General features: G+C 41.3%; 1 protein-coding gene across 1 annotated transcript; it reads right to left on the bottom strand.

Moving 5' to 3' along the window:
* Nucleotides 1-5,116: 5,116 nt before the first annotated feature.
* On the bottom strand, nt 5,117-10,514 carry LOC145735187 (uncharacterized). Its single transcript, XM_081988989.1, has 7 exons — nt 10,317-10,514; nt 9,849-10,248; nt 9,673-9,793; nt 5,679-5,778; nt 5,530-5,625; nt 5,322-5,474; nt 5,117-5,270 (listed from the first exon to the last, which is right to left on the bottom strand). The coding sequence occupies exons 1-7, from the start codon at nt 10,482-10,484 to the stop codon at nt 5,208-5,210; spliced, it is 1,101 nt and encodes a 366-aa protein (XP_081845115.1). The 5' UTR covers nt 10,485-10,514; the 3' UTR covers nt 5,117-5,207.
* Nucleotides 10,515-14,180: the final 3,666 nt, after the last annotated feature.

Here is a 14,180-nt window from a genome sequence, read left to right as displayed (position 1 = left end):
TTATGTAGTATGTTCTGTAAAATTGATTATTTTAACATCTCTTGGCCACTGCTAGATGCTACAGGACGGTGTTAACGCAGGCGCTGAGGGTACTGGCTGGGCTGCCGCCTTGGCATTTACTGGCAGAGTGTGTTTGGAGTTGGAAGGAAGGGTGAAAGAAGTGTGAATGCGGCGAGTGAATGTGATAGGCCTTTTCCGGGTTGGAAACTTTTGGTGTATCGGTGAAGGGTGAAAGTAGAGTGTGGGTAGATGCGTCGGTGGGTGATTGGGGTACAGGAATAGGTGTTGTAGGAGAGGGCGAGGTTATAGCGCGGAAATGGGATAAGAAAGGACCAGTTGGAGGACCAGGACCAAATTGTATGTAATGTAAATAATGGTTTTTGTTAAGATTAAGTTGTTAGATTAGGAATATGTTAGTATTTCACGAGGTAGTTTTAGGAATTGAAAGTTGAAAATTGAAAGTGAAAGTTTTAGTTATATTTTTTTGTTCTTAGGATTAGGGTTTTTGGTGGAAATAAAGGAATCTTCTTTCCCCGTTAGTTAGAGGTTCAGTGGCTGTGTGAATTTCGATGTGCACAGTTGCTGGATGGCGGAGATGGAATGGCGTTTTCTTAGGGGGTGGTTTTGCTGGATGGTTGGTACAGGATGGACTCAAGCCCTTTATAGGGTCGGGAAGTTACAATTTGGGTATGTCTTATCTTCTCGGGTAGATACCGAGACAGAGGTAGGGACTTCTAGGGGACCGCCTAACACCGCCTCAGGTCCCAAGCCGGCTGTGGCAAGCCGCGCTCTGTCCTCGGGAAGCTGCCCCAATAGGAGACGGGACGTATTAACGGCCGACGGCTCGGATCAGTCCGGGTCGTCGGCCTTTTTTATGACTCGTTTTTTGGCGGGTAGTAGTCGACCGGGGACACCGCCTCCAGCCAGCAGATGAGACAAATCTGACATGGATGGTGCCATTTCAAAACGCGGGCACAGGGGGCCGTGTTTTAACCGGACCTCCCAACCATCTACATGGGTGTGAGGATTGTCATAAGACATTCCCCGATGCTGCAAATCTATTGCGGCATAAGTGGGCGCGTGAGTGTGGAGATCGGACGAAGTGCGCTTGGTGTGACGCACGCTTTGAGGCCTTTAAAGCCACGAAAGCACATGAGAGGAGGGTGCATTCGAAGGAGTACGAGGAAGCCGGAACCCTTTAGGTGATGGCTCGGGTCGGGGCTCGTGGGGCATTCCCCCTACGAAAATCAACAAAGCTCTGTCAGAGCTGACAGGCTGGACCATCGATCAGGTTCGCTACGGGAGGAAAAAGAGACAGTACAAGGTCCCACAACATCGTCTCTCTGGAGAAGACTCCCCGAGTTCTCCTCCTATTGTACCGCCCGTTCGCGCCAACAAAAGGCCTCGAGATGAATCTGCGCCTCTGCCGTCGACTTTGGCCGGCGATAAGAAACCTAGAATTGACGGGAAGGGGATGCTATTAGTAGTATAAACACCGCTGACACCCAGACTTCAGTGAACGCTTCGAAGAAGAGGGGTCTGGACCAAGATGGCTCCAGTAATGGGGTTCCAACAAAGCGTCGTGCCGCGCGACGCTAGGCTTCGCTGGAGATAGTCGAAGTGGAAACCCTGATGCCTTCGAGCAGGCCCTCCTCATCATTACCTGCCTCCACCGTGGAAGGCCTGCCATGGAAGTGAAGAAACGGAAACCGCTGTTCTGTTACCCGATGGGTTCGAGCAGTGTCTTCGGGAACTCATGAAAGTGGTCGGCGGCGTTTCTACGCTCATCAGGCAGATCGCCACTTTGGCCGCAGCCAAAACCGGAACGCTCATACGGTCAACGGAGAGGTGGCCGTAACGAACGCGCGTCCATGTATAAAAAGGCTCAGGATCTGGGCTAGCAGGCACTCTCATTCAGAGAGTTTCTTGATTGCAAGCTGTGTACACAGTGCGCTTAAGTGGGCGTCCACACTCCATCGGACATTTATGAGCAGAGTGTGGCGGAATGAAGTACGTCGTCCGGGATCCGCAGGAGTGCTCACTCAGCATCGCGACCATCATGCGATGGGGGGTACACACCGCCGGCCGACTCATAAATTTTAACTGACTACTCGGTCAGTCCATGTCAGCTCCTCTCTGATTCTACCATAGACAAATGCCTCGTCATCTAATTAGTGACGCGCATGAATGGATTAACCAAATTCCCACTGTTCCTACCTACCTCGTCTAAAGACCTTCACTTGGTCTTTAGACGTCGTACTGTACGGACGATTGTGTTTTAATTGATTTGATTTGGAAAAACGGACTAATTTGGCGCGTGAAACGGTTTACGATTTGGAATAACGGAAAAGTTTGGTGCACGGGAGTTGTAAAATTTATTTCGCGACCCGCGGAAAGTAGGGAAATCGCTGGTGCGTGGAAAATTTAAAGTCAGTGGAAAAACCGGCGGAAAACGATCTAAAAAAAAGTGGCATTTTATTATAGCTCGGGGTTAAATTAGCAGCCCTAAGGGCAAATTAGTGGGTGCTTTTTAAGAATATTCACGTTTTTCCAGTGAAAACCGGTGTGGAAAGTGGGCGATTTTTGCAAAAATCAACGCCAGTGGGTGCGAGAGAGACAAAATATCACCTTTAAAGCGGACATTGGCGACAAACCGTAAGTTGGGGTATTTTTTTGGTGTTTTGGCTAGTTTTGCTGTGTGCACACGTCACTGGGGCACTTCAGTGGCAAACGCGGAATCGAAGAGTTCCGTGGTACCACGAGGAACCGCGAAAAACCGCGGAATAAACGCGTTTTCTGATTTGCAAATAACGGGATTGCCCCAATTGAAAAAAGATGGGGGTAGCAAGGAGGGACCGATGCCATAGTGCATCGGACAAGAGATGTCCGGTGTACAAGAGGAAACTGGACCAACGGCTCTTAAACCCAAACTACAATGGCTAAGTTTCTCCAAGCTAATCTGGGCAGAGGGAAGGACGCAACGGGGCTGATGAGAGAGTTTGCGGAGTCGAACGGAGTGGATGTGGTGATACTCTCGGAACCTTTTAAGCGAGAAACGGAGTGGAAGGGTTATAAGCGTTTTGGCAAACCGGAGGCCAAGACGGTTATCTGGACGAGTGAGAATGTAGCTAGCGTAATTTTTAGAGTCAGGGATGGAGATGTAAGGGTATTCGGGGTGTACGACAAACCGTCAACGGGGAGTCGTACAAACCGGAGGATGAAAGAGAATGAGAGAGTGTGGAGAAGCGTTGAAGGACCGGTTATACTGGCCGGGAACGCAAAGAATGTGGTTTGGGGCGGGGAGGTGACGGATGAAATGATGGCCATGGCAGTAATGTATGGGTGGGAGCTCGCGAACGACCCCAGTTGGGGTCCAACGTTCGATAGCGCGAACGGAAGGGTTTGGGTTGACGTAACCTGGAGTAGGGAATTAGAACTAGCAGAGTGATAACAAATATGTGACTTTCAGGGTCAAAGGTTATCTGGCAGAGAGAAAGGGGTGGAGTGGTGTATGATTTTCATGGAACGGACTGGGAAGGTTACCGAGGGAATCTGTGTGAGTATGTTTGGACTCGAGTTGGAGGCGGAGAGGATGCAGCACTTTTGTAGGGAAGCGTGTAAGAAGATAAAGAGAGTAAGGAGGAGTGGAAGGGCCCAAAACCGCTGGTGGAACGAGGATCCTATACAGAGCGAAAGAGGTTTAAAAGAGCCATCAGATTGGGAAAGAAACAGCAGAGAAATGAGGAAATTGAGGACCTGACCACGGAGAATTCCTGGGGCAAGGTCTGGGAGGCTGTGGCTAAGTGGGGTGTCAAAAGGGGGAACTCCGCACTAAAGACTAGAGATGGTACGGAAATTGGGGCAGGGAAAATGAGGGATCGGGAAATGATTGGGGAGTACCACCCAGATCTGACTTTGGATGAGGAGACCGAATGGGAGACCTACCAACGGTCTAGGAAGTAGGCGGTTAGGAAGGATGGCGGAGACAGTCAGTAAATTGACTGGCCTCTGCAGAAATAAAGGGAGAATGGACAAGGAGAAGGTGAGGGCGATCATGGAGAGAGTGGCGGCACCTGCGGTGCTTTACGGCCGTCAGATCTGGGGGGAAAGGGCGAGTGACAGTAGAGTGATAAGGCACTTGGGGGCGGCGGAGAGGAAGTTTTTGCTGGATTCGGTCCGGTGCTACCGGACCGTTGTCACCATGGGGAGAGGGCGGGTTTGAAATTGGCCTCTGGGAGGACAAGGAGAGGGATAGTCTTAGTGCGGAGATTTTGGGGATAGGGGAAGCGCTTAGGGCCATAGGGGAAAGGGAAATGGGGCGCTATAGGGTTTGCTCAGACTGCCTTATTGCGGTCCATATGGTTCAACAACCGAGCCTGCACAAGGTCGTAGAGAGTGAGCAGCATGGATGCGAAGCTGGTGTGCAAGGGTTACAGGGTGGGCGTGGAAGGGACGGGAAAGTGAGGGAGTGAGGAAAGCGGACGGGCCTGGCCAGACGGGCTAGATGGGAGGGCCAACCTGGGAGATGGGAAGGGCTGAAGCTGTGGGGGAGCAAGGACATTAAGAAGCGAATGGCGGAATGGATCAGAAGAGAGTGGCAGGGCATTTGGGATACTTCAACCAAGGGTAGGGAGGTTTACCAAGTGTGTAAGGAAGTGGGAGCGGACAGGTTGTCATTGTCTTTCAGGGGAAATCAGCTTCTGAAGGGGCACTGCAACCCGGCCGCATACCTGAGGAGAATGGGCCTACGCGAAAGCGGGGGGTGTGACTGTGGAGAGGGTGAAGAAAACTCTCACCATGCGAGAGAGGAGTGTAAGAGAAATGAGCGAGAGGCCGCGAGAGAGAGAATGAGGAACGAGGAGGTTCTTTGGGACCTGCTTAAGTTACGGGTGAATGGGAAAGTTAATAGAGTGGATATGGAGAGGGTGGGGCGAGGCCATTATCGCGAACGATAGGGATTAGGTAGTCGGAGCTTAGCAGGTCCAAAAGTTGAGCAAAGTTTGTGAAATTTGTAGTTTCCACTTTTCTTATTTGTTTCTATAAATTTGGTTCAATGTATTGCTTATTCTAATTTCCTTTAAATAAACGTTTTAACAAAATCAGTTTACAAAGTCCGTTTTGCAGCAGCATTTTTCAAAGCAGTTTATTGTATTTCAAGCATTGTATTGTATATTAATAATGAGCTAAGATGGTCAACTTTATTAATGCTAGTGTTTTGAGAAGTAGATGTGCATAACCACGCTGGCACTAGAATACAGTACTTTCAAGAACTAAAAGAAAAAATAAAGTTTTTCCTTTCCATCAGTATAGAGAAAAGTTACCTGTAACTGAAATGACCGATTAACTCTAGTGTTGAAAAACTGGTACGGAACAACCTGAGCGGATTTCTGGATCAGAAACATGTACGCCTTTTTGTTTCTTGTATCCCAATTGTACCATTCCGCCTGGAGAGCTACGTCATATATTGCACCGAACTGAAACCAGACAAATAAAAACCAAAGCAATGTAAAGTTTCAACACTGGTTTTACTCGATCTTCATAATTCTGGGCTGAATGAGACAACATCTCTAAGGAAAACAAAAAAGTTCCAATCAACATTCCAGCTCTAAAATCTTTCTCTGCAATCTAAAACAAATTTGAGGTTATTAATTAGTAGCAAATTATATACATTTACTTACCAGCATCCAAGAGGAAGTCAATGCCAACAGTGAACCGGCAATTCCCAGTACCAAAGACAAGACGCTGACTCTAAGATTATGCATTGTTTCAGCGCTATATCTGGAAAGTGAAAAAAAAACTACAAAAGACTGCATCCCCAATATATAGCCATTCATTTAGTGATATATACCATAAACTTCTCCAATGGCTTTGCTCACAAGTACACTCTTTCGTAGATACAGGTTGTATTGGCAATTGCTTATACAACTATAAGCAATCGAATTTTATAATTCAAGAGGAATAATAGATTTGGAAACTATGTGTAAAGAACAACAATTTTCCCCAATGCGTACGTAGTAGGTAGCCATTTAGTAGTACGCCTTAAATCTCCCAAGAAAGCTGTAAAGCTGACTGCCCTTGATGCATCCCAATTACAAAATATTGCAAAGCATTAATCTCGGCTGAACAAAATCGACCATTTTTGAACCTTACTAACAGTCAGGAGGAAGACAAAATGTGTGTTGGAAGAATCTACGAAACGTTCTGAACAACATGAGCGAAAAGACCTTAATGCCATCACAGAATATAAAAAGGCAACGCTGGATGAAAGACAAGTTTCCTGTCTTAATAGAAGAAAGATGAAAAATTAAACAGGATAAGACCCGGTAGAACGTTTCACACTGGAACATAAAAAAGAAGATCAGAAAAATGGATGAGGAATATGTGTAAAGGAGGACCTGTACCGACCGCATGACTTTTTTAACATGCATCGCAAACTGAAGTAGCAGAAGTATTTAAAAGGATACCACCTACAGTTTTAGTAGATTCAATGGACTAGTAATTGAAGAAGAACAAAAGCAAGGAGTCTGGGAACAACAGATGACGAAACTGTTACATTACAACCTAATACATGCGAACCTCACGACATAGGTCCACCTATATTAAAAAGGACACACATCCTATTAATCTTGCAGGCGGTTCAGACAACGTTCCTATCGAAGTAATTCATCAATAATGATAATTTTAAACACATTACAAAACTTTTTAAGAAAATATACACTAGTGGAAGTGTCTCAGATGATTGGCTACAGTCCACCTTTATCTCAATACCTAAAAAGCAACACTCAAAAAGGTGTGAGGAATACAGTTTAATTCGCATCATGAGTCACCTGCTAAAGACCTTCCTCAGAGTGATCAACATGCCAGAATAAGAACTATACAGGGTGATTCACGCTGATGGTATATTAGAAGTATCTACAAAACTGCTTAATATTTTTTGACAAAATTTTACTACGAGTTCTTTAGGTAAATTCGAGTCGAAAATGTCCTATGAACATGGGTCCGCAAATGCTTCCTTGCCAAGATAAGATTTTTTTAAATTTAATAGTGTTATTGTGCCGAAAACAACAATAATGCCGAAAAATAATTTTATGTAACAAAAAAATGAATACTACTGTGTTAAATAACTGTTTATAATAATTGCTCAAAGTGTCCACCTTCACATTGTAAGTATAGTGTAGCTCTTTTAATGATGTGGTTGATAGCTTTCCCAATAACACGGTTGTTATTACTTAGGTCGTTAGCGATATTATAATTTTACGAAGCAGTTCAGCCCTGGTATGTGATTTCTCTGAATAAACTAAACTCTTCATATGTCCCCACAAATAATAGTCCAAAGGCTTTAAATCCGGTGAGCGGGGGGGCCAGGAAACTGCGCCCATTCCAACGTCCAGGAAAAGGGTTATTTAAATATTGAGTCACATTTCTACTACTGTGTAACCACATTTGTTGTCTTCTTTGAATCGGAATATCCTCTAACAACATGGCCAGTTCTTCTCGTAAGAACTGAAGGTAAATTGCAGATGTCAAACACAAAAGGGCCGACTAACTGATCTGCTAACAAACCACACCAAACATTAACCGAAAAACGGTGATGGAAATTTCGTTCGATTGTTGCATGAGGTATTTCAAGCTGCCAAGAATGGGAGATCGTCCAGATCAGTGAGCTGCAGAGCTTGGACTGGTTGCAGATGAAATGGGTACAAACCAAAGTTCTGCATTGTTCTCCATACAGTCATTCGGGTAAGACCAGTGCGACGTGATATTCTGCGACCACTAGTTGATGGTGACCGTTCTACACTATCCAGTAGTACTAGATCTTGGGGAGCTGCTGATGGACGTATGAGAGAAGCATTTGGAAATGATCCTGTTACTCTCAGTTGATTAAAAACTCTTCCAAATAGTATCAGGTACCTATTCTTCGATTTGGATACCGACGGCGGTATTCAACCACTGCTGCTCTACCACTTGCGTTACAATATCCGTATACTAGCAGCATGTCTGCATATTCTTCATTTGTGAAAGCAAACATGGCAATAATTTGTGTTTGCACAGAATTAGTGTGTCAAACTGACGCTGAACTACTGTATCAGAACAACAAACAAAAGAAGTATCCATGGCACTCGGCAAACTCTTGATGTTGATATAATGTCATACCAGGGATAATTATTATTATAGCATTGTAGTTTTCGGCACAATAACACTATTAAATTTAAAAAAATCATATCTTGGTAAGGAAGCATTTGCGGACCCATGTTCATAGGACATTTTCGACTCGAATTTACCTAAAGAACTCGTAGTGAAATTGTGTCCCTGACCTCGCGGGACACCCTGTATATTATACTATTTGCCGGTTTTGTTGACTATAAATAGGAGCACGATCGTTTTTAACATGTAAAACTCATCCAAGCACTGAAAAGGGCGGAAAATGATCATAGAAATCGCGCAATCATAAGTAATATGTGCTAGAACCAGACCTATAATGATAATGCCGACCCACTCATGCTGCCAAACCTCCGCTGGTGGGGCTGGAGCCCTCTTTCACCATTCTTTATCTTTGTTCTGTATGGAACTGCGCAAGCATTACTTCGTATACACACAGCCCGTTGTCTAACTGTTGATTTAAAACAGGTCTTTCATATTTCCATCTTACGCAGTGAGATGTTACGATGTTCCACTAAGTCAACCTTCTGACAGTTTTTGGCATGTGTTTCCACTTAGTAGTTTAAACCTTGCCAGGTTATACACAGGACCGTGTTTTCTATTAATCTAAATGTATAGATTCGTAATGATAAGTCTTGTCAATCTCTTATTTCCTGTGTTTAAGGCCTATCTTTGCTGCCATTTCTCCATTGTATGTTTTAATTTAGATTCTATTTTCAGGGTGTCGGAAGATAGTAGATAGTGTTCTCTCTTGTTCTGATGATTAGTTCTATTGGTGGTACCAACTACGGGTTAAGTCTTTGAAGTTTTTGAGTTTTTTCCGGTGACACTTGTTTGTCTAGATTGGTACCTGGACTTGTTCCAATATCTTTTGGTTCTTGGGATTGTCTAGATTGGTACATTTCCATAATACTTTAACACTTGATCCCCAAAAGAAAAGGAAAATTACCCTCGCTGCAAAGGAAAGCTCAAAATCCGCACAAGCGACAATACTTAAAACTTACTTAAAATCCTCACTGATTGCGTCAACGACGAGTAGTTTAAGTTCAGCTTACGTCTGCAGCTAGAGTTGCCGGTCAAGAGGAAATCAAGATGGCTCCCCGCACTTTAATAGCCAGGGCACAACCGAAAACTACATGGGGGGAATTACAGAACACATGTTTCTTTCATAAAACAGTAAAAAAGACCGGAAATAGAATAAAAACACACATTCAAAATAAACTGACAGCCAAACTGAAGCCGACAACGACAGCTCGATGACAGCAGCAAATTGAAGTTAACCAATTAAACTAACAGAAGAGAACTGTTATGGAATAAAGAAAAGTTTACCATCTATGATTCAAAGTTACAAAGATCAAGGTGATAAAAATTCAAAATGTAGAAGGCATAATCTCAAACTTCAGTAGTAAACAAATAGAAAAAACAATATAAATATTACTTCATATTACTAATTTTAGAAAAAAAAACCATGTAAGTCACTAAGAAAGCAATTCAATCGTAACAAGTAATTACCTTAAAACTTCAACATGCCTCTTTATAATAAATTGTAATTCTTTCCATATCTGGTTCTGATAATTTTTGTCCTTTACTATATTATTTCCTGAAGATTCCTGACAAATTCCAGATGAAATGTCTAAAAATTCATAAAGCTTTCGCACTGTAAATTACTTATTTATGTGTACTGTTACCTGCAACATATTTTAACAACATGAAAGCCTGTAGTTGCACATGCCAGCTAAAATACATAAAGTGCAAGTGCCATGCCGTTGATACGATTCCCATAAAAGAAATATAGCAAAATAAAATCTTAGAGTAAATAATATCCAACGGGGCTAAGTATTGTCTAATCAAAACAACTGAATAGTCTTCTTCCTGCCAATTTGACACTCGGGCAAACCAAGGTAAGACGAAGAAAAATTCAGCAACAAAAGTCAATAAAACCAATAATTCCTCTGATCTGGTGGCTTTAACGAATTTTTGTTTCATAACAGGGCCGGTTGTGTTTAAAGGCCAACTGTATTTGGCTTTAGTTTTGATTAATTGGTCTACCTTCATCACGAATGTAAGAGAAAAAGTTGAAATAGTGACCTGAAACATCGCAAAAGGTTACAAAAGTTAGAACTACTTAGATAACAAAGGAGGATCGCAAAACTTACATAACAATATGTAGCAATCAGGTATAGTTTGACCACTTTAACATCTTTAGAGCTAAAAATTGACCTAATTTGACAGACAATGAGTGTCAAACCAATAATACAGGCGGCACCTCTAATTTTCCTAAAAAAACTATGTGGACTTGTTACCGTCAAAACCATAAATCGCATTATTATCAAGGGGTCGTCTGGGAGTTTTACCAGATTATTTTGCAAGAATAAATGCATATTATCTCACGGGACGACTTAGAGAACTCTAAAAGCTAATTTAAAACAAACTGCTTGCTTGCTGACCTACTTCTTAAAATTTTACACCTTAATGACTTGACTCTTGTTTGTTTAAGGTCTTATTTTATTGAAATCCATTTGCCCTGCCCTTTGGCTGATTGATAAATATCTGTTTTTTATTTTGAGTTATATTGATGTTAACAAGTGTTTACAAGGTGACAAAATCCTGTTTAAAGAAATGCAGTTTGTTACGTACGAAATAGAATTTCCGTCCGCAACTCGTTTAGCTTGCATTTTTTATGTCCATGAGCGAGCAAATATTCCTCGTGCAAATTTTGTTGTTAGTGTGGGTGCGTGACCTGATGCGTGTGTTGGGTACCGTAGTCACGTGAATAATTTGTGATTTTTGTCGGAGAATGGAAAGTGTCGGTTTGAGTTCGTGTTTCATTTGTGTCAAATGTCTATTTGGCCTATTTAATCACTCCCACTTTATGAAATATCTTTTTCCCATTCAAGCAATCATCAACCTAAACAACGACCGCGTGTGTGCGGCGGTTTTATTAATTTCTTTTATCTCTAAACCTCTGGCCGAATTGCAGGTACATTGGTTTCATTTTTGGTTTTTGGGATTTATTTTGTATCGGCCTAAATTTCCAATACAGTTTTTGTATTCGGCTCGACCCGGGAATCTGAGTTTTCGACCTCGAGATGTGAGAGTTCTAGACCCGGCGGCCGTGCAATTTAAAGGCCATCTACCCTTGTGGGGCCTACTCTTGCAAGTGAACCAAAACATCATTTTTAAAACTGGTAAGGGGCTGTTTAAAACGGTTTGGCACTGGAAAAACTTCCTTGTTTTAATTTTGATTAATTTTGACGTTCCAATTTCAATTCATTTCATAATTGTTTTTTTGCAAACTTTGTGGTTTTGGCAACCTGTAAACTTTGTAATTATTGTGGATTATGTAATATACACGTGTACATAGCCTAATAGTCGACTTTGATTGCCTACAGTTTGTCCAAGTGTGTTCAATTTCAGCCAGGAATTATCTCATGCTACATATCCACGGCCTTGAGCATACTGTTACATTTTACGGGGTTCTTTTTGATAAGTGATACTTTGAATAAACTCAACCAACTTTATTTAATAATTACACAACAATTTACAACACTGGAAATCACTTTTAAGCCACTAAAGTCACTTTTACCACTTTTCACTACTTCGCTCTTTTGCTTCGCTTCGCACTGCTATAATTCCACAACTGCTCGTCCATCCACTCGGTCCGTTTATATACTGCCGTCCTAAGCAAAAACACCGCAAAAAAATCAAAAAAAAAAATCAAAAATGAAATAATGGCGGGAATATGTTGCGAGGACCCTAAATTACCTCTGTACGTAGAAAAAACCTCGTATTTGCTTCTGAATATATTTTTGAATGGCAAAATGGGTTCCTAGCTTCTACACAATTTTAGGCCATTCCTTAGCAACAACACCGCTTCGGACCCCCTGCTTCTTTGTAAAAAGCCCGCATCTACTTGTAGATGCGAGTTTATGCCTAAGCAACGCGTATATGCGGTGATTTACCTAAGTAATTTGGCGGTTATTTTAGTCACAACTTGACATTCCGTTGATGCGTAAACACGTGTTTTTATTTGTGGATTAAATCTGTTTTATTTTTACAGTATCAATAGTGCAATAATATTGTGTAGTAATAAATTATATCATACTAGTTTAAGGTAAGTAGCCCTAACTGTATTATATTATGTTTGACTTCCTGGCTATTTGGGCTTACGTCTCAATCAATTCACAAAAAATGGTTGGTTGGGATGGCAGATTTGTCACCGAAAGGTTAACAAAGGGTTTTTTTGACCTAGCCCAAGTCAGTGGTTTCAAGTTGGAACGACTCGGTTAATGTTGTTTTCAACTGTTCATAGTTGAAAATAGTGCGAAATTCTACCATCCCAACCAACCATTTTTTGTGAAAAGATTGAGACGTAAGCCCAAATAGCCAGGAAGTCAAATGAGTAACTCGTCTCAAAATACATATGGAACATATCTACAACAATTATATTATGTATTTTAATAATTACTTTTATATTGTGAATAATCTAGATAATGTCGAAGAGAACCAAACTTATGTTGAAAATGGTACAAGACATGGAAGGTAATGATGAAACTGAAGTTACGTCACTGCAGAATGTTACTTATTCGTCGATTGTCTCGGAAATGCCATATGAAGCACCAAACACTTTGAGCGATAGTCAGTTTGAAAAATTGGAGGATTTTCCTATTTATACCGAAGACGGAATACAACTTTCTGATGAAACTAGACTGGAACAGTTGAATTCTAATATCACAATACAAGAAGACCTGCTGATACGCTCCCAAATTGTGGACGTTCCTTCAACAAGTAGAAAAACCATTGATGCCATCAAAAAAAATGAATTTGTTTTACTAGACCAAAGTTTTTGCCTTCAACCCAATGCAGATAATGATAGCCTTAAAATAACATTTATTAGTGGCTCAAAAGATCTTGAATCTGCTAGTCACAATCCAATCAAAACAAAGAGTAATTACTCGGACAGTGACAGTACCAAAGAAGATGCCCCTGAGTGTTCCGGCTCTAAAAATACAATTTTAGAGACTGATTTGGATTCTAACAGTGGTAAGAATATTTATATTTTGCTAGTATGTAACGAAAGATATTTCACTAACATGTCTTTGTCAGAAAACATCGTAGAGGAAGTAGGGCTATGTAAAGTGAACGATCCAAGAAATGGAGAGGGAGAAGAGGAAGGAAACAACGTGGAAGCGCCAAGAGGAAGGAAACAACGTGGAAAGTAAAAATTATTTTAATGCGATTTTAGTCCAAATGTCTCACTTTAATATTTTTAGCTGTAGAAAAATTCAATTTCGAATATACGAAAAAAGGTTACGTAAGGAAACGAAGAACTTTTAATGAGAGCTTAGCGACAAGAAAGGAAAAAAGGAAGAATGATTTGAAAGAAAAACATGCGGTAAAACCTGGTTGCAGTAGTGAGAAGTGTAAGAAGAAATGTACAACAAAAATTAGTGAAGAGAGAAGAAATGAAATTAATTGTTTATACTGGGAGTTGAACTGGATCGAACAAAAGTCATTTGTTCTAAATTCTTTATCTAGAACAGGTGTCAAAAGAAGAACATCGGTAAGACAAACGGAAGAATTTCAACGGAAAAATACTTTTCAATATTTTTTAAAAGACGCAAACGGACAAAAACAAAATGTATGTAAATTATTCTTTTTGACAACCTTGGGCTATAATAAGAAAAATGATTGGATTATAAAGGGACTTGTCAAGACAAATATAGATTCTACACCTACATCGTCACTTCGACCACATTTGGAGAGAGTGGAGAGAAAAGCATGTGAAACCAAAATTCCCAAAGAATGTATATGTATAACATGCTCCTAATAGAAAGTACCTACCAAGTGACCTTACTATTCAAAGCATGTATAATGATTATTTGAAATATATATATATTCTTACGAGGTTTATCGCAAAATGGTAAAAAATTCAAATATTTTATTTACCAATCTTGGCCATTAAGAGTGCGAGCAGTGTGAGGGTTTTAAGCGGCATAATAATCAGCATAATTTGGAAA

The sequence above is a fragment of the Ips typographus genome, linkage group LG11 (assembly GCF_016097725.1).
Source record: "Ips typographus isolate SLU linkage group LG11, UJ_Ityp_2.0, whole genome shotgun sequence".
Classification (NCBI taxonomy): domain Eukaryota; kingdom Metazoa; phylum Arthropoda; class Insecta; order Coleoptera; family Curculionidae; genus Ips; species Ips typographus.
The sequence above is the reverse complement of the archived record's forward strand: the minus strand, read 5'-3'. Positions and strand labels throughout refer to the sequence as shown.